This window comes from Trichechus manatus, unplaced genomic scaffold (genome assembly GCF_000243295.1).
Source record: "Trichechus manatus latirostris isolate Lorelei unplaced genomic scaffold, TriManLat1.0 scaffold00186, whole genome shotgun sequence".
Lineage (NCBI taxonomy): Eukaryota > Metazoa > Chordata > Mammalia > Sirenia > Trichechidae > Trichechus > Trichechus manatus.
Window position 1 is genome coordinate 960,918 of NW_004444122.1, and position 26,813 is coordinate 987,730.

The 26,813-nt window shown below is 43.7% G+C and overlaps 1 protein-coding gene across 3 annotated transcripts in view; it reads left to right on the top strand.

Annotated features, from left to right (window-relative positions):
• The window catches only part of TBC1D2B (TBC1 domain family member 2B), a 103,915-nt gene that overhangs the window by 14,974 nt on the left and 62,128 nt on the right, over window positions 1-26,813 (top strand). For all 3 annotated transcript variants that reach the window (XM_004387476.2, XM_023741669.1, XM_023741668.1), the window contains exons 2-3: window positions 11,836-11,989; window positions 22,427-22,592. In XM_004387476.2, coding sequence (XP_004387533.1) covers window positions 11,836-11,989; window positions 22,427-22,592 — 320 coding nt within the window. The remainder of the gene's footprint in view (window positions 1-11,835; window positions 11,990-22,426; window positions 22,593-26,813) is intronic.

Genomic DNA, 26,813 nt, shown 5'->3' on the forward strand with positions numbered 1-26,813 from the left:
CACTCAGAACCAGAACCAGGACCAGGACCACAGTCAACCAGAGACTTGGGTGCCCATTCTCTGCCTTTGGCTAGGGGGAGTGGTAGAGGATGAATAATGAGGATGTCTCAGTGGGACCTCAGTCCACCTTAACAGGCATGTCTTAGTCTAACCTCCAATCCTGCAGATACCCTCCTGCTCCAAATCCCTAAGCAGTTACACTTAAGAAGAGAAATCTCAAGGACGCTTACCTAGTGAATGTCCAGACCTGAGCTAGTTTCTAATTCAAAAGCGTCTCAGGCCAGTCACTGCCTCAGTCTCGCTTAGGAGACTCACCTGGTCCTCCCGAACAAGAGGTTTGGTGGGTGCTGAGGGTCTGTGGACATCCCTCTTGAGTCAAGGGGATGCTGGGCTCCAGATGGAGGGTCTCCGTGACCGTCTGACATCCCATCTGGGTTGCCAAAATGGTTACCGAACCCAGGAAGGTGGGTCCTTGTCCAGCACGCTCAGACCTGCCAATAATCTGGATGCTGACCTTTGAGAAAAAGAAAGTAACTTTATTTGCAATGTGCAGAGCAAGGAGGCGGGAGGAAGGTCCTCAGATCCGATTCCCTGAATGGCAGGGAGGCAGGGCTTTTATGTGATTAAGTAGCAAGATGGCGGCCACACAGGTGCACTGGTGGGGTTGGAGGGCTCCCCGAGTAGGTGCACCAGAAGGGGAAAGCTCCAGGAAAAGATACACGTAGGGAGGTTCACAGGGCCAGGTTACATTAACATGCCTGTTGAGTCAGAGAAAGGCTCCTGTGGAATGTGGGGCAGTGTAGTCTAGATTACCATGCCAAATTGCGTGGCACTTGAAAGCCACCAGAGAGTTTTAAACATGGGATATATATGACTTTGAGGAGTCCCTGGGTGGCCCAAGCAGTTAAGTGCTCAACTACTACCTGAAAGCTTGGCAGTTCGAACCCACTCAGGGGCGCCTCGGAAGATAGTCCTGACGATCTGCTTCTGAAAGGTCATAGCCTTGAAAGCCCTATGGAGTGCAGTTCTAATCTGCACACATGGGGTCCCCATTAGTCGGTATCAACTTGACGGCAGCCAGACAACATGTATGACTTCATTGGCTGGATGACAGAAGAGAATTTGGAGAGGGGAGACACTGAGAGCAAGACCAGTAAGGAGGCTGTTGCAGCGGCCCAGGGGTGGATGAATAAGGAGAATGTTAGGTATCGTGAATCTGAGAGATTGATAAGGGGGCTCTTAGAACTTGGAGACGTGGTGATGCTGTTATGCTGTAGATGAATAGTTTCTCTCTTCTCCATATTTGTTTACATATAGTCTCATTATCACTCACTGCCATCTATGTTTAAGAAATGTCCTTAGAGAAGAATCGTGGCTAAGAGTGTATGGTGATGCTGTGTCCAGCCCCTTGATGTCCAGATGACCTTCCTCACTGATGGGGGGACAGGCTCTGAAGTGGGAGCTGCCCTTGAGCCTGAAGCCAACATTGGCTTTTAATTGAAATTTGCTCTTGGTTGAGGTCATCAGCATTTCAATATTTGAGAAAAACCACAGAGGAACTTCTGATTCCTCTTGAAATGCTGAGAGGATGGATTTTGTCCGGGACATACACTGCACATTCTTCCCCTTGATAGCAAGTAAGACAGACCCAGGTTTGAATTTTGATTGTGCCAGCTAGCTGTGAGGTCTTGATTATCGTGATACTCTGGGTAGTTGATACCTAATGAGTAGTTCCTATGTGCTAAGCACTGTTCTGAGCTTAAAACGTATCGACTCATTTAATCCTTATAACACCATGAAGTAGGTTCCTAATATACTCATTTTACTAACTAGGAATCCAAGGCTCCTTCCTGCTACTCAGCCTGGAGCCTGTTGTTGTCAGCTGCCTTCGAGTCGGTTCTGACTCATAGCAACCCTGTATACAATAGAACAAAACACGGTCTGGTCCTGCACCATCCTCAAAGTCATTGGTGTATTTGAGCCCACTGTTGCTGCCACTCTGTCAGTCCATCTTGTTGAGGACCTTCATCTTTTTCGCTGACCCTCTACTTTACCAAGCATGATATCCTTCTCCAGGGACTGATCCCTCCTGATAACATGTCCAAAGTACATGAGATGAAGTCTTGCTATCCTTGCTTCTAAGGAGCATTCTGGCTGTACTTCTTCCAAGACAGATTTGTTTGTTCTTCTGGCAGTTCATGGTGTAGTCAGTCTTCTTCGCCAACACCGTAATTCGAAGGCATCAATTCTTCTTCAGTCTTCCTTATTTGTTGTCCAGCTTTCACATGCATATGAGGCAATTGAAAATATCATGGCTTGGGTCAGGCGCACCTTAGTCCTCAAAGTGACATCTTTGCTTTTTAACACTCTGAAGAGGTCTTTCGCAGCACGTTTGCCCAGTGCAATACGTTGTATGATTCCTTAACTGCTGCTTCCTTGGACATTGATTGTGGATCCAAGTAAAATGAAATCCTTGACTACTTCAGTATTTTCTCCATTTATCATGATGTTGGTTATTGGTCCAGTTGTGAGGATTTTTGTTTTCTTTATGTTAAGGTGTAATCCATACTGAAGGTTGTAGTCTTTGATCTTCTCTGTAAGTGCTTCAAGTCCTCCTCACTTTCAGCAAGCAGCCTGGAGCCTAGAGTTGCCCCTGTGAAAAGCAGCTCCATGGATTACAGTTTGAAGTATCTGTGCTTTTAACTTTAAATTTGGACTCAGTTTTAAACAGTGGTTTGTTTTCCTTGTCCACAGCACCATAGTACACATGGCATTCATCTTCTGAGTAGGAGTCTCGTGACCACTGATTGTACGTCAGTTTTAATTTTTATTTTATTCCAGATATTTAGACAGCTGTCCTAATAATTAATACTTTGATTTGAAATTCTACATAAATATTTTTATATATACACTTAGCTCTATATATTGATTCTCTGGCAATACAATGCTGGTTTAATTATTGTGGTTTTATAATATGCCTAGCTGTGAGGTAGGGCAAAGCCCCTACCCCTTATTTATTTTTTCAAAATATTCAGAGGTTAAACTTCAGATGAATTTTACACTATTTTTGTCATATTTTGAAGAAATTCTTTTGGATTTTGACTAGACTTTTAAAAAGTTTATACCACACATAAGGATTTCTTAAGTGTATATTTAGGGATTTTCTGTTCTGATTGTAATTGTGAACATATTTTCTAAATTTATTGTTAGTATAAAGGTGAACATTTGCTCACTGGGAGTGTCTCAGAGGCAGGAATTGGCTAGGTCTCATCCAGGTCTGTATTTGTAGTGTTAACCAGTGGACTTGACCCAAGTTAGGCTCTTAATAAATATTTGTCAAGTGAATGAACAAACTTCTTTATGTACACAGTGTTTTCCCGTTTCCTTCTTTTGAATTTCTTTAGATAGGTTCCCAGGAATGAAATTGTGAGTCAGAGGAGATGAGCATTATTACGGCCTCTAAAATGTGCTAAGTTCTGGTAGGTGGAGATTCTTTACCAACGAGTGGGAACCCAGGGAATACAAAGCTAAAATAAATTGGTCGTGCAGTAGAGAATGTAGTGAGATGAAGAGGCCTGACTTTGTATATGCTACGGGATTGCTGCTCCAGTCCCCACCTTCACCCTAATAATGAACTTGCCTGCTGAGAGTAGGCCCTTCATAAATGGGTATTGAAATGGATTAACTTGTGATCATGATCAAATGACTTTATTGTGGGACTTTCCTGAGCACCAAGGAGAGAGCTTGTGTGTGTGTTGATGGGGGAGGGTTTTCTGGGGCCAAAGAAAAGGAACAGGTGGTTGAGACTTGTCTCACCCAAGAGTAGCATCTGGGTCGGGATTATAGGAAGCCTGGAGACAAATGCTTGTGGAAGCAGCTGGCACATCACATAGCCAGCTGTCAAGGATGAAGGATGGCCTGGTTTTTATACTTCGGACTGGAATCTCATACCATGGCACCTAAATGCATCAGATGGCTGTCATATCAAGACTGTGCCCACCTTGTCTGCCTTGTCCTTGTCTGTGATCCTTGCCCCGAACATTGATTCAGCTGTGTTGGGGACAACCAAAATTGCTTCCCAAAATGCTGGACTTGGCTTCTTAATGCTCGGGCTGGTGCCATGTTTGAATTGGGATTTTAGCAGTCTTGAGGCAGTAGCAACAGTTGAACCTAAGGAGAGAGTGAGTCAAATATTTGAGTGCTTAACTATGTGTAAGGCACTGTGCTAGACATCTTGGGCCATATTGAGACCAGCAGGTCTGGCCTCTGACTTCAAGGAACTTGTCTTCGGCTGGATTCTCTGGACTGACCAGAAGGCACTTTATATATAATATATATATATAAATATATATATATATAAACCTATATATATATATATATATAAAACCTATATATATATATAAATATATAGAGAGAGACACTTGTATCAAGGAAATGGCTCACATAGTTGTAGAGGCTGGACCATCCCAAATCCGTGGGGTCAGGATAGAAGCTTCTCCTGATTCACGAAGCCACAGGGGCTGGTGAACCCAAGATTGGCAGGTCAGAGAGTAGGGCTCTTGTTCACAGGCTGCAAAGGTTGACGAATCCCAAGATCGGCAGGCAAGACCGCAGGTAAGCTGCTAGCTCAAGACCGAAGAAGCAGAGGTCATAGAAACAGGAGTCAGCAGCAGGATCCAGAGAGAGCAAAGGCCCATGAGCCTTGCCAAAATGTCTGCTTATATTTGATATAGGCCACATGCCCAAGGAAACTCCCTTTCATCTGATTGGCTACTCATAGCAGATTCTATCATGGAGGTAATCACATTATATCAAATTTCATCATGGAAGTGATCACAGCATCATACAGCTGCCCAACCAGAGAATCATGGCCCAGCCAAGTTGACACACAACCTTAACCATCATAGAACTTAAACTATGGGGAACACACAAGGGAGTACCCCCACCCCTTAGGAAGATATCCTGGTGCGTGGTGCTGTTAGCTCCCCATTCAGAGGATGGAAAGAACATGCAGATGTAGGTCAGGGAAGCCTCCTTTGAAGAGGTAGCATTTGCGTAGGGCTTTGAAGAATGAGTAGGAGTCAGAGATGGGTGTTATGGAAGACTCGTGGGTGGAGCTCTTGCTGAGGAGATGGCCTGTTGGCCCACCTGGCACCAGATGCTGCTGACTCCTGGCCTCCTGCAGGATGCTTGCCTGGCATTGGCTCTTGATTCTTTGCTGAGCTGAGGGGCTTTGCCTTGTTTCTGCTTCTTCCAGCATGATTAGAATGTATGTCTGGCTTTTCAGAATTTGGGACTAAATAAAGCATTTTAAATGGTCAGTCTTGAGGTGGGGATGCAGGTACTGATCCTGTCCCAGTCATGCTCTTTGCCCTCTGGCCAGTGTGTATGTGGTGAATACTGTGTGGTGTGGTGGTAAACTTCAGCACTGACTGGCTCATTTGTCACCAGCTAGGCTGGAGCACCTGGAGCCCTGGTGGTGCAGTGATTAAGAGCTTGGCTGATAACCAAAAGGTCGGCAGCTCGAATCCACCAGCCGCTCCTTGGAAACCCTATAGGGCAGCTCTACGCAAAGGGTAGGCTGGAGCTCCATGGAGGAAACTCCTGGTGATAGATTCTTTGAGACGCCACCTGTGAAGGCAGATTATTTGAGGGACCTAATTGCCTCACTTAGAGAGGAGATAATAAGGTACTGGAATTGTGTGCTGTCAGCCAGAACCAGCATATGTTTGGGTCTCTAAAGAATGTTAGCATCTTCATAGACATTAACAGAGCATGGGGTGGTTGGTGACATGGAGGTGTCAATTTAAAGAAGGGGACGTTGTCTTGAGTCATAAAGTTCTGTGGAAGGAGGTGTTGGCTGCCCCCCTTCCCCATACTCCCATGCCCCTAGTCAACATTATAGTCCCAAGGCACTGTTTCCGTTCAAGCTGAGTTTGCCACCAGGCTGGACCTCCCACCAGCCTTGGCTGTCAAAGTGGAATCTATTTTCCATCATGATCTAGACTAGCGTGTCAATACAAATACAAATGCAAATATAATGTGAGCCACGTGTATAATTTTAGATTTTCAAATAGCCACATAAGCAGGTGACATTAATTTTAACAACATATTCCTTTTAACCCAGTATATCCAAAATATTATTATTATTTCAATATGTGGCACTAGTCACATTTCAAGTGCTCAGTAGCTATATGAAGCTAATGGTTTTTGTGTTGGATGGGGCAGATCTAGCCCTAATTTTACTAGAGCAGTGAAGAGAATTGTTTGTGATTACGCATTTAATTACGCAAGGCCACATCTCTGTTGAGTTCTCTGTTAGAAAGATACCGTATGGAAAATGCAGAGGCTTTTCAGATTTCTGCTGATTGGGCTTGTGCTTTACTTTTAATGGGGCCCTGTCTTCCAATGCCTGTGTGTTTTGTCCCTGGTTTCAGCTCCCTGAGGGCAGAGCCTTTGCCCCATGCTTTTCTACCTTCCTGGTAGCACTTGCCCCCGAGTCCCGTACAGACAGCTCCCGGCAGCCTGTCCCGAGCAGTTTGGGGATGGAAGTTGAGATTCTTTTAGTGATTTTAGATTTGTAATAAGGTAACGAACCTCAGTTAATCAATGTCTTGAGGTAATTTTGCCTGCCTTGTTGTTAATCAGGTTTCTACAATGTGAATGATTGAAAGCATAATGATGCAAAAAGTTTTTTTTTTTTTTTTTGCCCAGGAAGCTAATGAGAGACGATTAAGAGGTTAGTAATAGTTCCCCAGATTTAATACTTGGGGATTCAAAGGGAAAGGCTTTCTTGTATAAAAGCAGGTTTTTCATGGTACCTGTATTACAGGAAAGTGCTACAGAGGTTAGGTTAGTGATGGGTCTACGAGGTGTGTGCCATGTCTTCTGAGCAGCCTGTTGCTGCTGAGCGTGAACAGGAACAGAGTAACTGGTCCATGCTGCAGGAGAGGAGGTAGAGTGTGTCTGGGCACCAGAGCCAGCCTCCCTGGTTTGATCAGAGGGCTCTGGGGGGTGCTTCAGGGCCGAGAGGCACCTGCAGGGCTCAGGCCCTCCCCGCCTTGTTCTGCAGGCCCCAGGCGCATCCCACTGCCCCAAACAGACATATTTTCCTCTGAGCGGGGGGTCAGAAGACTGGGATCACAATCTCTGTCATCAGCTTACTATGTGACCCGGTCAAGTCACTTCCCTTCCCGGGCCTCTGTCTCCCCATCTGTGAAAGAGAGGAGATGGACTAGGTGGTCTTCGGGCTCTGATTTTGGCTACAGTTGTGTCTCCCAGTTCCTTACTTTCCCAGGTGGTTCTCCTCTCCCTTCCCACGGGAAGATTGGTGTTCTCTTGACCTTATCCCAGGGCCAGGCTGAGCCCCTCTGCCATCCATCCTCCAGCCAACATGCTGCTCAAACTCCTGGTTGTGCTTCATGGGTCTCAAGTGGTCTCACACATTTGCCCTCCTCCCATTACCTAAACCCTGCAGCTCACTACCCCCAGTTCATTTTCAACAACAGTGACAGTGTCTAATCATGTCATTGCCTTGCTAAGAATCCTGCAGCAGTTCCCTGCTCCATGTCTTTAGGAAGCCCATGAATACCTTTGGGGCCTGGTCTGTGCTACATTCCAGCCTCATCTCCCACTGGTCCCTCTTCAGTCTCCCCTCCTCATGCTTTCTGGTCTCTGGGCCTTTGCAGACACTCTTCTCTCTGCCTGGAACCTCCCCTTTCTTTCTTGTCCTTCTGGCCAACCCTTGCTTCCCCTTTAAGACCAAACTCTAGCATCACTTCCTGATTCATTCATTTGTTCCTTATTTATTCAATAAATACTGACCTACTATGTGTCTGGCACTAAGCTAGACACTAGAAAATTGGAGACATCTTAGAGTTTGTTTATTAGAGAAGATAGACCTTAAGCCAATAATTTGAACCTTTTGAACCTACAGATGGCAGATTTCCTAAGCTTGAGTACCTTACCACTCACCTCACCTCCCTGCTTGGTTAGGTGTCTCTCCTCAGTGGTCTCCAATCAGCCCCACCTCATCCACTTTGACCTCTGTCATAGCACTTGACACACTATTTTTTTTTAATAAATATTTTATTATGTTTTGGTGAAAGTTTACACAGCAAATTAGGTTTTTGTTTAACAACTTCTGTACATATTATTTGGTGCCCTGGTGACACAGTGGTTAAGAGCTTGGCTGCTAACCAAAAGATTGGTAGTTCAAATCCACCAGCTGCTCTTTGGTTTTACTGAGCATCTACTCTGTCCTACAGGGTCACTGTGAGTTGGAATCGACTCAGTGGCAACGGGTTTGGTTTGGTTTTTATACATATTGTTTAGTGACATTGGCTACAGTTTTCACACTGTATCAGCATTCTCATTATTTCCATTTTGGTTGTTCTGTTGCCATTAATTTAGCTTCCCTGTCCGCCCTTACCTTCTCATCTTTGGTCTAGAGTAAATGTTTACTGTTTAGTTTCATTTAGATGATTATTTAGAGGTGCACAGTACTCATATGTGATAACTATTTTATGGGCCAGTTTTTCATTTGTCTGGAAGGTGACCTCTAAAAAAAAAACAGGTCGTTTGAGTTCCAAGTTTAAAGGTTATCCCAGAGTGATAATCTTAGGGGTTCATCTGGTAGAGACGAATCCAGTACGCCTGGCTTTTTCTTTTTTTTTCTTTTTTTTTTAAGAATTTGAGTTTTGTTCCGCATTTTTCTCTCATTCTATCCAGGACCATCTATTGAGTCACTGGTCTGAATGGTTGGTAATGGTAGCTGGGCACCATCTAGTTCTTCTGGTCTCAAGGTAGTTGAGGCTGTTATTTGTGTAGACTATTAGTTCTGTAGATTAGTTTCTTCTTTTAGTCTTTAGTTTTCTTCTTTCTCTTTTGTTCTGGATGAGTAGAGACCAATCGTTGTATCTTAGATGGCTAATCATGAGCTTTTAAGACTCCAGATGCTACTCACCAAACTAGGATGTAGAACATTGTCTTTATGGACTATGTTGTGCCGATTGACCAAGCTGTCCCGTGAGACTGTGGTCCTAAGCCCTCAAACCCAGTGAACCAGTCCCATGACGTGTTTGGTTATGCCTAGGAAGTATCCATAACTGTTAACACACGGTTGAAATTACTGGTTTGATTTTCCTGTCTTCACCAGATTATTTTCAAGGCCAGTCTCCAGCTCTAGGTATGTGATAGATGCTCAGTAAACGTTGGTTGAATGAATGGATGAAATGATGGCTTGGCTGATACTAGGAAGAATTTCCTGTAGTAGAATACCCAGAGATCCTGTAGTGGATGGTCTTCCTTGCTTGAGGCCCTGTGTGCAAATGTCACTAAAAAGACCCCAGGCTGTAGCCACAGCAGCAGGAGATTGTCCTTTGCTTATAGACAGTGCTGGTTTGGTCTCCAGGCCTGTTACTTGCTATCAGGGCTGTGAGCAGTTTTCCAGATTGCCAGATCTTTCTGATCCTGGGAACCTTGTTGGATACCAGTGTTGATGAGTTTCCCATAACTGTGTCATGACATTCTTTTTAGGACTCCTTTGGAGGGCAGCCTGGAGACCCACACCTGCCATCTAGTTAACGTTTTGCCCCCCCACCCCCAGTCTTGGCTGCTTTTTCTCCCCCCTTAATTTATATATGGTGAAATTCACTTTTCGTGGTGTGTAGTTCTGTGGGTTTGAACAAATGCATAGAATTGGGTATCCACCACCACAGTTACGATACAGAACAGTTCCATCACTCACAGATTCTCTTGTGCTGCCCCTTTGTAGTCAACGCCTGCACGCACCCCAATCCCTGGCAACAACTGATTTGTTTCTTGTCCTCATGATTTTACCTTTTCAAAATGTCACATAAATGGAATCATAGAGTATGCAACCTTTCTTCTTTCATTTAGCAAAATGAATTTAATATTTATCCATATTGTTGTGTGAATCAGTAGTTTACTTCTTTTTTTTGTTGAATAGTATTGCATTGCATGGATATTCCACAGTTTATTTACCCATTCACCAGACGTAGAAAATCTGGGTTGTTTTCGACTTGTGGCGATTATAAATAAAGACTCTAGAAACATTGACATAGAGGGTTTTGTGTGAATATGCCTTTTTTTTTTTTAACGTTTTATTGTGTTTTGAGTGACAGTTTACATAGCTAGTTTTTCAATCAGTAATTCATACACAAATTGTTCCGTGACATTGGTTGCAATCCCCGTAATGTGTCAGTACTCTCCCCGTTTCTTCCCCTGGGCTCCTCATTTCCGTTAGTCCGGTTTCCCTGTCCCTTCTTGCCTTCTCATCTTTGGTTTTGGGCAAATGTTGTGCTTTTAGTCTCATATAGTTGATTGTTCTAAGGAGAACATTCTTCACAGGTATTATTGTTTAGTTTATAGGCCCATCTGTTGTTAGGCTGAAAGGTAGCCTCTGATAGTGTCTTCAGTTTCAAGTTAGAAAGTTGTCTTAGGGGCAGTAGTCTCAGGGGTTCCTCCAGTCTCTACCAGACCAGTAAGTCTGGTCTTTTTTTTTTTTTTTAATTTGAATTTTGTTCTTCATTTTACACCCATTCTAACTGGGACCTTCTACTGTGGTCCCAGTCAGAGTGGTCAGTATGGTAGCCGGGCACCATCTAGTTCTTCAGTCTCAAGTTAGAGGAGGCTGTGGTTGACGTGGGCCATTAGCCCTTTGGACTAATTGCTTCCTTGAGTCTTCGGTTTCATTCTTCTTTGCTGCAGGTGGGAAGAAAGCAATAGTTGCTTTTTATACGGGTGCTTGCAAGCTTTTAAGACCCCAGATGTTACTCACTAGACTAGGATGTAGAACATTATCTTTATGAACTGTGTTTTGCCAGTGGATCTAGATGTCCCAAGACTATGGTCCTCAGTCTTCAAGTCCAGTAGTTCAGTCCCAAAGTCTAAGTAGTTTCTTTAACTATGCCTCCTATGTGCTCTGTTTTATATATATGAGTATATATGCAGAACTTACAAATATGTATGTAGAAATATCCACAGCTATATATATACATATATATATGTGCACTTGGTGTACTCGTGTACGACCTCCCACACCTATTTAGCATACATATTTGCCTACATATCCACTCAAATTCTTGTTTGTTATTACTGTTGTTGTAAGATTGTATATGTTATAGCATTTACCATAGTTGCCCTTTATTCTTGTGTTGTGAGTATGTTTTTATGTCTCTTGGGTAAATACCTAGGAGCAGGGTTGCTGGGTCACTTGATAAGTGTATGTTTAACTATAGGAGGAACTGCCGACTGTTTTCCAAAGTGCTGCGTTCCCGCCAGCAGTGTGTGACAGTTCATTTGCTCTACATTCCTGGTGTTGTCAAGTTTTTAAAATTTCAGCCTTTCTGATAGGTGTGCTGTCTAATTTTTAATCTGCAGTTTTTGTACACTCTCCCAGACGGTGACAGAGTTTCGATACCACTATTTGATGTGCTTTGGCATGAATGTCATCCAAACTATGTGAGCTTTGATTTCTCAAGATGGAATTTATAGGTGCTCAGAGTGGAAGGGCAGCAGGGTTATCAGGCTTTCCTAAAACCTTTTGGGGGGACGTGTTACATTGTATTATTCTCCGATTTTTAGAATTAAAAATAGATTTATTCATGTTAAATTCTTTATACTAGAATTGCTATTTGCTGGACCAACTCGTTGTGAGCAAAAGCTACTAATGTCACTGAAATTTCCTTGACATGTTCTTAACACCTCCTTTCATGTGGCAAGATGTACAGTCTGTCCTCATGAAATGTAATTTTTTTCCTAAGCTCCTCATCGTACTGGTGGCCATAATCTCTTTTTTCCTTCTCTTTCTAGGCTCCCAATCGTCAGCTCATGACTTACTGGTTACAGGAGCTTCAGCAGAAGAGATGGGAGTATTGCAATAGTCTCGACATGGTCAAGTGGGACAGCAGGACCTCCCCAACTCCCGGGGATTTTCCTAAGGGTCTTGTAGCCAGAGATAACACAGGTGAGTCCGACATGGAAGGGATCTGTGTCAGTTCTTTGTGCATAGCCATTTGACACAGCAAGTCTACTTAGCAGTGGAATTCAGAACGAAAATAGTAATAGTGATCCCTTATGAATGTGGGGCATTCCGTAGCTTAGGCAGTGCTTCCATGTGCAGAATCATATTCAAGCCTAATGACAACCTTGGAGTCAGGCAAGGCCAGTGCCAAGTGCACTGAAGAGATGATACAGCTGAGGTCACTCAGTTGTGGTGTTGTAACCCCGGATCTGACTCTGTGGCCAGCCTGCTTTCAACCTCACCTGAAGATGAAGCCCTCATACCTACATGTTCATGCTTGGACAGAATTGCTAGAGTTTACAGATGTTTGCATACACTGGGAGGGTATTCTCAAAGCACTCCACTTGTGAATTAGTTCTGTTTCTTAGGAAGAAGATTTTAAAGCTCAAATACTGATTTCATCTTATTCTGGATTCTTGGAGTTTCCATAACTCATGAGTTATACTCATCTCATGCAGTTTAGAGATAATGTGGTTTTATAAATGATTATCAGAAATGAAAACTCCATGATCTTCTCATGACTGGTTGTGTTCAGCCTTCTTAAATGAAAGAACATGACAATAATTATCTGCTGACTATCACCCCCGCGGCAAAGACTGTGGAGGTGGGCCTGTTTTGTGGCCCCTCTTTTTGTACAGGGAGAAGAGCAGGCCTGCAATAAAGCATGCTCCTGAGCCCTGAGGTAAGGTGTGAAAAGACCAGGCCATCATGCTAGCATTTTTGAAGGACACAAAGGAGTGCTCATTAAAATTTAAGCCAGTAAGGGCTAGTGCTAACACTTGTCAAAAGAAATGTGGCCTGCACTTTATAAAACCTGTGAGGACCCTCTGCTGGCAGAGCACCGTGCTGCATTCATGTCCCCTGCCAAAACAACGGTGGCTTTGGCACACATGCATCTGTTTGATCTTAGAAAAAAATGCCTTGTTGAATTTTTATTACTTTTCTTTCAATCCCTCATTTTTTTATGCTACCTTATCTTGCCAACCTTGGTTTTACCAGTCATAGTATTTTTCAGCAGGTTAACTCTCTGGTCAGTGAGAAGTTACTGTATTTACTTTGTGCTATTGATATGTTGTCTTTTGAGGGTTCTTAAAGTCATTTTCATGGGTGTCAACATTCTTACTGTACCAAGAGCTGAGGTGATTCCTTTGCTTTCAAATTTATTCCTTCTTTCTGTTTAGTGCAGGATTCTACTCATTGTTGACTGAGTGTTTAAAAAGCCACTATTATAGTGCTTTTGGTCAAAAGAAACACCATAACTTATCGTCTTAACTTTTTGGATCATTTGGAAAACCTGCAGGGGAGCTAGGAGCGTTCATGATGGTGGCCAGTGCCTTTGGTACAGAAGATACTGAATTCTCCTCAGCAGTTCTTTTATTACGAGGGCACCAAATGTTTCTCTCTAGCAAAGACTAAGAGACGTTAAACAAAGGAGGCCAAAGAGGTAGCACCTAACCCTGTTGTCTCTTTATAAGACCTATTTTCTTTCTTTTCAGCCAAAATGTTGTGGCTAGGGAGCCAGAGAAAATATCTGAAACCCTTATTTGGTTTTTGTTTTTTCTTTAATTTGGTTTTGGGACTCTAAGTGTGGAAATGCAGTCTGTGCCATCTGACATTTACTAATTTCGTTCAGCAAAGTAAGTGCCCATGATGGACTTGGTGCCTCCCTTCATGGAGTTTCTAGTCAGGCAGGCAGGGTGGCTGTGCAAAGGAAAAGGGAGAGAAGTGTGAGGGAAGGGAAGGTGCAGGGTACCACAGGCCCATGCATGAGTTGAGCATAGCTTTGGGTGGTTCCTGTCTGAGAAAGTGACATCTAAGCTGAGACCTGAAGAATGACCAGGAGATTAGCCAGGTAAAGAGAAGAGGAAGGAAGTTTCGGGTGAGAGAGCTGGAGCATGGTGCCTTTAAGGAGCTGTTCAAAGAAAGCCAGTATGGCTGTAGGTAGAAAGCAGTGTGGAGGGGGAGCTGAGCCTGGGAGTGCACACAGGGCTGGACTAAGGAGAGCCTCGGCACCTGGGCTTGGGATTTGGACTTTGTCCTAAGAACAGTGGAAAGCCTTTGAAGATTTATGTGTAGAAATGAATGTAACCTTAGATGTCTACCAACTTTTAGATAGCTTCTAAGAACAAATAATGAAACTTTGGACCACTGGGCAATTTGCGAGACCGTAATTATTCAGGAAGTCAAAAAGTCTGAACTGGGAAGTCAAGAAGAAAGGCCTTATTTTAGCTCTTTTTGCTTCACATTAGAGATAAAAACTGGTTAGATGAAAAATTGTGTTACGGTGACAGTGCTATGTGATGTTTCTGAAGCCATGCTTGTAATTATCTGCCCAGCTTAGCCTAGCCATGCTAATTCTAGCTAGAATTGAAGATGTGAGTGGCATGACAAGTAAAACTTTTCCTACCATTCCCTTTCAGTTACCCGGTGGTTTGGGCCATTTTCATTCATTGTCTGATGGGCATTACCCATCAGTACCCTCCTAGCACCTAAAGTCAGTATGGAGTAAAGACAAGGAATTAACATTTTTTGTTTATAGCCAGTTGTGTATCTTGGAAGGCAGTACTAGCTGGTGGAAGAGGCCCTGTGGGCCTGGGATTAAGTCCTGGCTCTGACATCTACAAATTGTCAGACTCTTATATGAGTAAGTCACTTATCCTCTAGTTCAGGTTTTGGCAGGCTGTGGCCCCGTGGGATTGAAGCTTTATTGGAACACAGCCCTGCCCATTCATTTACATATTATCTGTGACTGCAGAGTTGAGTAGCTGCAGCAGAGACCATGTGGCCCACAAGCCTACAATAGTTACTGTCTGGCCCTTTAAGAAAAAGTTTGCCGACCCCTGCTCTAAAGGCCTGGGCACATCTCTGTCTTTTTGAGCCTCAGTTTCCTCATCTAAAGTTCATTCAATCTTTCATTTCAGGCATCGTGCCAGGTGCTTGGGATATAAAGATAAGGTGTAGTCCAGGTTCTCAAGGAGTGTTTTGCCTAGTGAGGGACCCAGATAGGTAAAGACATACATAAAATGCAGAGCCAGAGGTAAGCACAGACACCTTACCTGTGCCTGGAGTGTTGGAGGGTGTTGGTGGTGACTGAGAAGGCTTCCTGCACTTGGGGAGACCTGAGCTGAGTCCTAAAGGTCAAGCAGGAGCTGGCCTTGTGAAAGCAGAGAAGGGAAAGGCCCAGAGGCCCTAGAGACCAAGTGCCTGGCTCCGGTCTGGAGTGGGTGGGCAGGAGTGACAAAGGGATGAAGCTGCACAGATGATCAGGGCTTTCTAAGACAAGGGAGGGCCTGGTGAGTGGGGGGAGTGATAGGGCCAATTTGCATTTTGAAGTCAGCCGTGACTGAATGATAGAGAATGGATTAGTCAGCAGGATAAGAGGCAGGGAGACCTGGTGGTCCAGTCTAGAAATCATGGTAACTTCCAAGAGGCTTGTGGCAAAGAGAATAGAAAGAAAATGAGCAGAGTTGGGAAATCCTAAGGTGGGAGAATAGAAGGACTTAGAAATGAGATTAGATCTGAGAAAGAGGGAAGGTCAGCGTGCTGCCCAGGCTCCAAGTTTGGGCAGTTGGCAGGATAGGATTGGAAATACTAACAGTGACCTTGTCCACTCCGTTTCAGAGGTTTGTTATGAGTATCGTATGGGAAACTGAATGGGAAAGTGTATTGTTAAGTGTAAAGGGCCATATATAGAGAGGATGTTATCATTTTGAATGAATTAGGATTATGTTCCACTGCACTTAACAGGAAACCTGACTAATAACAATTTACACAAACAGAGATCTATTTGTCTCACATGGCAGGCAGTCCATGACTGGTGTAGCTACTCACCACTGCCGTTGAGAAACCCAGGCTATTTCTAACTTTCTGTTCTCCATCCTTAGTGTACTAGCTTTGGTACTCATGCTAGCTGCCACTGGAGGTGGTTTTTTCCAGAAACTCTCATCTTATGGCTCACTGGCTAGAACTGTGTCACGTGGCCATCCCTAGCTGGAAGGAGGTCTGAGCATAGCTAGGCAAGTGGCCACCATCAAAACCAGGGTAGTATAAATAAGGAAGCAGCTGCAGTGGGTTTTGGATAGGCAGCTTGCCCTGTCACATAACTGCCCACACTAAAAACTGTTTTTCTAGAATTTTTATCTTCAGAGTAAGAGACTGTTACCTGTGTAATGGGAAGCTTTGTATCAGTCACCAAGTATTAGAAAGTGGGGTCAGTTTGTAGTCTGTTTATTCTATTCTGTCTGCCTTTCGTTCTGCAGCCTGGCCTCTGCAGGTATGCCAGTGGTCTCAAACACCACCCTGCATTTGGCTTCTGTGTTTGGATAAAGGCATAGTTTCAACACAGAAGAATGATTTGCGAAGATAAAAACAGGGTATGTAGACCTTCACAGCTGTTGAGAATGAGGGAGCCAGAACCCAAAGGAGGCATCCATAAATAGCTAATCGCCTCGCTGTAAGATGTATGTCCTGCACATTCTCTTTACTTCACTCCTCACATAAACTAGTAATAAAACAAGTCAGGGATAAGAAGACTTTGTTTTTAAGACTTCTTGAGAGTTCAGGGTCCAAATGCACTCATGATCACAGCAGGCTTAAGGGTGCCTAAGCTTGAGTGTGGATGGAGTTGCCTGCAGAGCCTCGTATTGTGCAGACAGTCTGAGTGATGACCACACATTTCCTCCTCTGAGGCAGCAGCATCACCGAGTGCAGCTGTTAACACCCCACAGCTTGTGTGGGAGCTGGGGAGGGGAAGTGCAGTGCCCACCGTGTAAGTACTAGAGCGGCCTGAAGAAAAACATGGGGCGGAATGAAGAGTCAGCATCGCAGAGCCACAGGAATTACACATAATCATTTAATGTCATGATCCCATAAAGTGATCAAAGAAGCTGTGCTTCTGTGTAATCCCATTTGTAAATGCTACAAAATGCCATGCATTGTTTTAAACTATAAGTTATGGTAATTGCCAGCGTCGTAGCCGAGCAGCAGTGTAATATTATGGAGAAAGCTTATAGGGCCTTGAACGCATCACTCAATTTCCCTGTTTGTGAAATGAGATGCTCCTCTGGCCTGAAGGGTCTATGATTCTAAAGCTAGACTAGGAAAGGGAGCAAGTGTATGCAAGGGAGGACAGGAGGGAGACGATGAGCCCAGTTAGATGCCAGCTATATCTGGGAGGAGGAATCCGGAAGCCCATTGGAGAAGGGTCTGAAAGGAGATTGTCTGGAATGGGCTTGGGGTTTGGTGCCAACAGAGACATCCCCGAGCCTAGATCTGGGGTGGGAGTCGGGTGTGGGTGAACGCAGGGAGCTGAGCTTACTGTGGTGAGGGGAGGACTAAGCCAGGTTGCAAGGGAGCAGGGAGGAGCAAGAGGGAAGCTGGGGAATCAGTTGTGCAGACACCCCCACCGTGCAACTCAGGAGCTGTCAGAGGCAAGGTGGCACGCGAGAGGAAGTCAGGAGGAACGGCGGGTGTAAACCCCGTTACAGAACCACAGTGGCCTCTGCTGCATCCTGCCTATTGCCTCAGCTCGCAGGTCTTCCCTGCCATACCATGTTAGTGGGTTACTGTCTCTTATTCTTTCAGTCATTTTACCAGTATTTACTGAGTACCTCCTCTGTGCTAGGTGTTGGCTATGCAGCCATTGGCCAAACAGGGGCCCAGTTCTTGTAAGATTTATTTCCTTGGTGAGAGTTGGAGAGAGCAGATGGACAAGAACTTAAATAGACCCATGGGCTGGCCCACCTGGGGGGTCTCAGGACCCGGAGGCTTGTGGCCTCTCCCTAGCAGCCTGTTTATTTCTTTTTCTTGTGCTTAGGTGCACACCAAGGGGCCCTGGTAGCACAGTGGTTAAGTGCTCAACTGCTAACCAAAAGGTTGGTGGTTAGAACCCACCCAGCAGCTCCATGGGAGAAAGACCTGCTGATCTGCTTCTGTAAAGATTGCAGCGTGGGGCAGTTTTACTCTGTCACATGGGGTCGCCATGAGTCAAAAATCAACTCGAGGGCACCTAACAACAACAGGAACACACTAAGCTTTCCTCAGGAAGGTATCTCTACTGCTCCTGACCCTCCTTCACAATCTGGATTAAAACTCACTTTGATAAATAAAAAAAAAAGCTTTTTCAGATTAACCCCACCCTATCCTCCTCCACCTCCCAGCAGTGACTTCCAGGCCCTGTTTTGTAGTGTTCTTTGGCACATGTGGGAATGGCCGTTTCTCCGTGCTCTTTTCTGATTTCTTGGACGCCCCTGCAGGTTTGGCTTTGGGTTTGTGGTTTGGTTTTATAGGACATCGTCCCACGGTTCTCAGTTCTGCTCCCTGCAGAGGTTGCTGGTGGAGAACCGGAGCCTGACTGAAGGTAGCAGGAGAGGACCAGGAGAGAAAAGGAGGACTGGCCGTGGCAGGAAACGCTTCATGCTTTGGCTTCACACATGTGTCTTAGAATATTGCAAGGGCTCTTGGAAACAAGGGAAGTTGAGATCCAGAGAAGGCCAGGGCTTTGCCCTGGGCCACATTGGGATTAACAGGCTGAGCTGGGATTAGAATTTAGAAAATGTAAAAATTGCAGACTACAACTCACCCCGAATTGTCATTTAGGTATCTGAAAATGTTTCAAGAGAACAGAGAAAGTCTAAACACTAAATACCTGAAGGCTTCAGACTTTCTCTTGTCTCCAATGAAGCTGCGAGATTAAGTCCAGGCTCATGAACTCCAATAGTCCATCCTATTAAAGCCTTGAGGGAAATGTTGCTGTGTCCTAGTTTGTGTTTTCCTTTACTGTCCTTCTTGAGGTGGTTCCCTGAATGCTAATGTTAGGACATGTATTGAGGAGAAGCCAGCAGCTCCACTTTCAGTTAAGTAAATCTCATGTGGTCTTTTAAAAACCTAAAAGCAGACAAAAATAACAGTAACAGCAAAAACATAATAAAGCTGGGAAACAGCTTCTTCTTTTTTTTCAAATAATTTTTGTTGTTGAGAATATACGCAGCAGAACATAACACCAGTTCAACAATTTCTACATGTACAGTTTAGTGACATTGATTACATGCTTCAAGTTGTACAGCCATTCTCACCCTCCTTTTCCAAGCTGTTCCTCCTCCATTAACACAGACTCACTGCCCCCTAAGTTTCCTGTCTAATCTTTCAAGTTGCTGTTGTCACTTTGATCCCGTATAGATAGTTCTTAATAGAGCCCAATGCTCAGGGAAGATACTCTTTACTAGTTAAACTAAACTATTGTTTGGTTTTAAGAAGACTTCAGGGGATATTTTTGGTTTAAAGATTAACTCAGGGCAAAAGTTTTGTCAGTTCATTCAGCCTCAGTGGCTCCAGAAAGTCTGGATTCCATAAGAATTTGAAATTCTGTTCTGTATTTTCCTCCTTTTGATCAGGATTCTTTTTAAAAAATAGCTTCTTTTTCACATCAAATAATTACTTTTAGAAACGGCCTGTTTCTCCACCATCTTCCCCAGTCTTCACCCCACCCCCAGGTCCCAGGAGCCCAGGGCCTGGGAGTTGCTCAGGAAGTGTTTCCAGTGTGGGCTGAGCTTTGCTGCAAGGTCTGGGGTTTTCTCTGTAACAGACGCTTTGCCACACAAGAGCATTTAACAGCCTGTGCCGGCAAAGGAGCAGTTTATCACCTTGCTCCCAGCCCACACAGGAAGAAGAGACTAGACCAGCTTGTTACAGAAATGAGTACAATTCACTGTGTTTGTTTCCTGGCTTGGCTGAAAATTGTGATGCTCTGCCTGTGAGGGATCTGTGAAAGACCAGCCTTAGGGAAGCCTGTGTGTCAGCTTTACCTTTCTCTGAAATGAAGGCATGAGCCGCCTCCATGCCCTGTGCGCTCATTGACTGACATACACTCACAAGTATTGAGTGTCCACCACATTCCCAGCGCTGTGCGCACTCTAATAGGTACAGTCACCTCCACCTGCCTTATGATCTTTGTAAACTGCAGGGGCAGGTGGCTGGGTTCTAGCTCTGACTCTGGGCTTACTCAAGCCCGACAAATACAGTGGGTAGAGGACACTAGGCTGGATTAGTGGTTTTTTAATTCTTTGGGTGTGTTCTGGAAGCTTTTTCCAAATGAAATCTTAAGGGGAATCCCAGTATGTAAAAGATGAACCACTGTGGTTGAAGCTGAGGGTGGGGCCCATTCCTTCTCTCCTCCACTAGTCCCTGAGGCATCTCCTGGAACCCTAGGGCTCAGAGGAAGGGTCTGGATACCAGAGACTTGATGTATTCTAAGGCTTGGCATTTTATTTTATATTTCTCTCCTAGACATGTTCTTCTTTAGGGTAAGAACTGTGTCTCATTGGTTGTTTTACCCTCAGTGCCTGGTGCTTAGTTCCAAAAACAAAAACAAACCAGTTGCTGTTAAGGTGACTCGGACTCATGGCGACCCCATGTGTTTCAGAGTAGAACTGTGCTCCATAGGGTTTCATTTGAACTAAGAATCTATGGTGTTTGTAACTTTTTCTCTCAAGTCTGCCCATTACCATGCCATAATTCTCCTGTCCTTAGCACACACTTTTTATTTTTCTAGTCAGAACCCTGGTATAAGCTGTGCGTTAACTCTTGACAAGTGGCAAAGTTCCCCTGATAGATACACAGCAGTGACTTGCTCATGCCACGCCTGAGACACTTTCCAGTGTGTTTTTGGTGCCCTCCCCACCACTGACTGTGATCAGGTTAGTAACCTTTCTACAAAGTGCAAGCCCAATGAAAGGTGTTCTCACTTAGGGCATTGCTTTCCAAGGGCTCCTCCAGCCCAGGAGTCCCTGTGCTCTGCTTTCTTCCCAGTGCCCAATGACTTTTTTTTGTTTTTCTTTTTTAATTAAACTATAGTTTATTTTTGAACTTGTGTATGTTTAAATATATTTGAATTTCACCAGTTTTCCATTAATGTCCAGTATCCAATACAGGCTCCTGCGTTGCATTCAGTTGCTGTATCTCTTTTACCAGTTACCAGTTGCTGTCCAGTTGACTCTAACTCATGGCGACCCCATGTGTGTCAGAGTAGAACTGTGCTCCATAGGGTTTGGGTTTTTTAATAATTTCTTTTATTTTTGTTGTTGTTAAGAATATACACAGCAAAACATAACACCAGTTCCATAGTTTCTACATGTACAATTTAGTGACATCGATTACATTCTTCAAGTTGTGCAACCATTCTCACCCTCCTTTTCTGAGTTGTTCCTCCTGCATTAACGTAAATTCACTGCCCCCTAAGGTTCCTACCTAATCTTTCGAGGTTACTGTTGTGCATTTGATTCCATATAGATAGCTCTTAAAAGAGTACAATGCTCAAGGCAGATATTTTTTACTCGTTAAGCTAAGCTATTGTTTGGTTTTAAGAAGACTTCAGGGGATTTTTTGGTTTAAGGTTTAAAGATTATCTCAGACCAGTGACCTTTATCTCAGGCCTGTCCTAAATAAGTGTCTCAGATGTGTGCTTATCTGATTAGAAAATAATTTTTTCTCAGATATCAGTGTTCAGCGTTTCCATTCTGATTTTTTTGTCACAGAAAGAGTAACAGTTGACATGACCAAGGAGTAGGGATGCTTTATTAAAGAGAGGTGCGGCCCAAATTGATTATTGTGAAGTAATGCAAGTTCTGTTTACAAATATGCGCTATTCTCAGAGAGATTATGTCATTTGGAATAATACAAAGAATTTGTAGTTGGAAACATTTTCCTCAAAAGTTAAAAATAAGTAACTTTATTCTGAGAAGTTTTAAACATATGTGAAGATAGAATAGCATGATATTCTCGTGTTTTTTAGGTGGTTTCAACAATTACTGTCTTGTGGCCGATCTTGTTTCATTGAAGCCCCTACCCACTTTATCGTCTCATGTTATTTTAAAGTAAATCCTGGACAGTTTATCATTTCAACCTTAAATATTCAAAACTTAAATTTTCAAACTACTATATTCTAAAATTTGACCATGCTTTATAGCTTCAGTGCATTTCCCTCTGAATTTTCTGAGCTACTGTGATATACAGCTTATCTTTTCAGTGTCACTATTTACAGATATTAGCAAATATGGTTGCATAGTGGTTAAGCGCTCAGCGGCCAACCAAAAGGTCAGGCGGTTCGAACCCACCAGCTGCTCCACGGAAGAAAGATACGGCAGTCTGCTTCCGTAAAGATTACAACCCTGGAAACCCTGTGGGGCAGTTCTACTCTGTCCTCTAGGGTCGCCATGAATTGAAATCAGCTCGATGGCAGTGGGTTTTTTTTTGGTATATATTGAAAATATATGATAATATGTATTATATGTTTTTTATATAGTACATCAAGTCAGTGTTTTGTGTAGCATATCAAGTTCAGTATGGAAGGTTTGAGGGACTGACATTTGTTTGCCTTTCTTTCAGATTTAATTTACTCGCACCCAAACGCTTCTGCAGAAAAAGCCAGAAATGTCCTCGCTGTGGAAACTGCCCCTGGAGAGCTGGTGGGAGAACAAGCTGCAAGTCAGCCGGCCCCAGGGCATCCAAATTCCATTAATTTCTCTTTGAAACAGTGGGGCACCGAGCTCAAGTGAGTCTTTGAAAACCGTATCTAAACTGGAAGTGGGTTATCTCTGATGATATATGTTCTAATTTTATATATGAAATTATAAAACCACCATGCATTTGTGAAGGTCTTTGTTGTTTACGATGTTATTATTTTAACCTGTAAAGAGCGCTAGTATGTACCTGATAGTATGCCACACTCTTTCACAGTTAGGGTTTAATTTAATTGCTCAACTCTATGAGGTAGGTCAAATGGTTGACATTTTTAGAGGTAGAAACTGGCTCAGGGCGAGTACCTGCCTAAGGTTACGAGGCTCCCAGGGGGCCAGCGCCCTCTCCAGGATACCAGGGCTGCCTCACAGTTGTGCTCCAGATTTCCGCCGTCATCCTCGCTTGTGCGAGGATGTTGTGGAGGTGTTTTTTGTTTGTTTAAATGGAAACTTTATAATTCATATACCAGATAATTTACCCATTTATTAAAGTGTACAATTCAGTGGTTTCTAATATGTTCACAGAGTTGTGCAACCATCTACACAGTCAATTTTAGAACATTTTCATCACCCCGAAAAGAAACCCCATACCCATTAGCAATCACTCTCCATTCTCTCCTCTCCTGCCCCCAGCCCCTGGCTACCACCAGTCTACTTTCTGTCTCTGTGGATTTGTCTATTCTGGATGTTTCCGAAAGTTAGAATCATACAATATGTGACCTTTCTGTGTGTGCATCCTGCTTCTTTCACCTAGCATAATCTTTTCAAGGTTCATCTCCGCTGTAGCGTGTATCAGTACTTCATTTTTTTTTTATTACTGAATAATATTCCATTGTATAGATACACCACATTTTGTGTATCCATTCATTCATTGATGGACGTTTAGTGTCTTTCCACTTTTTGGCAATTAAGAATAATGCTGCTGTGAACATTCCTATGCAAGTTTTTGTGTGGACTTATGTTTTCATTGCTTTTGGGTGTATACCTAGGAGTGGAAATGCTGGGTCATGTGGTAACTGTGCTTAACCTTTTGAGGAACTGCCAGACTGTTTTCCAAAGCGACTGCACCATTTTACATTTCCCACCAGGAGCATATGAGGATTCCAATTTCTCCACATTCTTGTTAATACTTCTTATTATCTTTTTTATTATAGCCATATAGTGGATATGAAGTGGTATCTCATTGTGGTTTTGATTTGCATTTCCCTGGTGGCTAATGATGTTGAGCATATTTTCATGTGCCCATTGGACATTTTATATCTTCTTTGGAGAGATGTCTATTCAGATCTTTTGCCCATTTTTTAGTTGGCTTATTTGTCTTTTTATTATTGAGTTGTAGGACTTCTTTGGGTGGAGGTGTTTTTACTACTCTTTAAAATGATCCGCTTGCTAGCCACAGAATCTCAGGACCTGTGGCTTAGATTAGAAAATGAGAATTAGTAGAAAGGTTGTAGTGCTGATGCTTTGTGGGAAACTTGGAAGTTTCTTCCTCTAGGGCCCAGTGCATTGGTCGTTGTGCAGTTGGCCAACTAAGCCTCAGTGGTGGTCCCACTGGATTTTTCGGGGGCAAGGTAGCCTTGGAAGCTACCATCCAAGGATGCACTGTTACAGAAAATGGCCTTTTCCTTTTACCTCTCTCTCTTTTGTGGTTGAATTCAGTTTGACAAAGAAATTCATTCTCTGTGTGTTTTTAGTTCTAAAGACTAGTGGATCTGAGTTGCCAGCCTTTTGGTTAGCAGGCAAGCTCTTAACCACTGCACTACCAGGGCTCCAGGATAAGACATCAGGTTTTTAAACTTCAAATTGGTATGTTACTGAAGCTGGATGGGATGTGGCACGGATGGCAGGGGTGCCCACACCTCAGAAGCCCAGCACTTATCTTCTGAGGGAGATTCCCATCCCCTGCAGCAGCTGTGCTGGGCCCTGACTGCTCCCCCTCCTGTCCCAGCTCCTCTCCACCTGCATTCATTCATCTTCTTCAGACAGAGCTCGGATCCTGCCTTGGAAGTGTTGCTGATGGCCCTCAGGCTGCAGGGTCAGCTCCAAGCTCCTTGGTCTGACTTCTGAGGTACTCTACAGTGTGGCCTTAGTCTCCCCCTGTGTGACTGTTTGCCCATGTTCTCATTCACTGAGCCTCTGTGTTCTGGCCACTCTACCTTGCTCTTCCACCCAGGGCCTTTGATCACTGTGGCCCTTCTGTCTGCTCAAGGTCACACAGCAAGCGTGGCAGAGCTGAAATGCACACCCAGGTCCTTTGATTGGGAGCCCACTGCTCCTTCCACTAACCCAGGTCGCCTTTCATGACCAGCTGTCATGGGGGACTATTGATTAGCCAGATTTTCATACCTAACCAGCCTCTTCAGCCCTCAGAGTTGAATAATGGAGTAAGATCAAGGCTGACCTGTAGCATTGGGCATTTTCCCTGTGCTTGAGTTCAGTTCAGTTCCCAGCTGTACCACTCCACTTACTAGCAGGGTAACTTGGGCAAGTTACTTAACTCTCTGTGCCTTAGTTCCTCATTTGTAAATGAGGATAATAATTGGGCATACTTCATGAGATTAATATGAGGATGATGAGTTATGGTAATATGTGTAAACTGCTTAGAACAGTGCTTGGCATTTAATAAGTACTAGATGAGGGTCAGTTGTTGGTGCTGTTGGCATTGTTGGGGGAGGCACAGCTCATGTGCATCAGGCAAAGCCGTCCTCCACAGAGGTCCGTGGGACCACTTCTTCTGAAACCATAATGCTATTGGCATTAGGCATTAGGTGTTTATGCGTCTTTGTTTTCATTTTTTTACTTATGGCAGGGTTTATGAAGGTTTAAGTAAAATGCTTTAGGTGCAGAGAGAGACTTTAATGATCATAGACATAGTAAAAGAATGTTTTAGTCCTGTATTATGAATTAATGGCTCAATAATTTTTTATGCATTCAAATGGTTCCACAATTAGAGTACAGTCAGGGCTGAAAGGATAATTGAATGCTTGTCTGCTATGCTTTTATTCTGTTTACCAGTACAGTTGAAATTCTTTTCTCCAGCTTCCACTTGGCCAGCTCTCCTGATTACCTGACATTCTAAATTCCATCAGAGCCATAGTCTGTAGTGACCACATGAGGCTTACGGGTGACTGCAGGGAGCCCTTGCCCCAGCCAGCTGCTACATACTCAACAAGAGTCAGCTGGATTTGTCCTAACTGGTTAATGCCTGTTGTACTTGGTATTTTAATTACATAATTTAATGAAATAGTTAGTAAACCCATAAAGTGTAAAAACAAATTGTTGTTTCTGTGAAAAATAAGTTGAATGCTTAAGGAAAATTTGATAAAGGTGAGTCACTGAAAATAAGTGCTGCCAGGATGTGGGTGAAACAAGCTGTGAAAGATAGACAAAATTGTAAAGATGCTATTCTTAGATTGTTCCACTGTTCTCAGTCTTGTTCTACTTTTTAAAGAGAAGCAACACAAATTTGGAAAAGTTAGATGATGGCTTATGGATGTGAATTATGTAAGAAAGATAACAGGGAACTGCAGCCCGTAGCCCCAGACTTGAAGAAGAGGCCTTTCCTGCCCTGCATCCGTAGACTGGCAAATCACACATTCATATATACCTCTGTAGGAGCATGTGTTTGTCTTAAGTTTTGTTGTTGTTGTTGTGCTTTAAGTGAAAGTTTACAATTCAAGTTAGTCTCTCTTACAAAAATTTATACATACATTGTTTTGTGACCCCAGTTGCTCTCCCTAAATTGTGACAGCACACTCCTCCTTTCCACCCTAGATTTCCCGTGTCCATTCAACCAGCTCCTGACCCTCTCTGCCTTCTCATCTCGCCTCCAGACAGGAGTTGCCCGTTTAGTCTCATGTATCTACTTGAGCTAAGAAGCACACTCTTCAGAAGTATCATTTTATGTCCCATAGTCCAGTCTAATCTTTGTCTGAAGAGTTGGCCTCGGGATTGGTTTTAGTTTTGGGCTAACAGAGAGTCCAGGGGCCATGTCTTCCGAGGTCTCTCCAGTCTCAATCAAACCATTAAGTCTGGTCTTTTTTGTCTTAAGTTATTTTTAAATGATTTCTTGCTTTAACTAACTTTTTCAGTTAGCCTACCAATAGTCCAAATCACTTTGGGTGAAAGAGAGAGATGTCTTATAAAATGCTGGCAGGTCCACGTGTTTGAGTGTGGTGTGTGCTCAGGGCGTAGGAGGGTGAGTGCAGTAGCAAGAGTGAGAAAGTGTTCCTGAGCACACGTGTGAGCATGTGCCC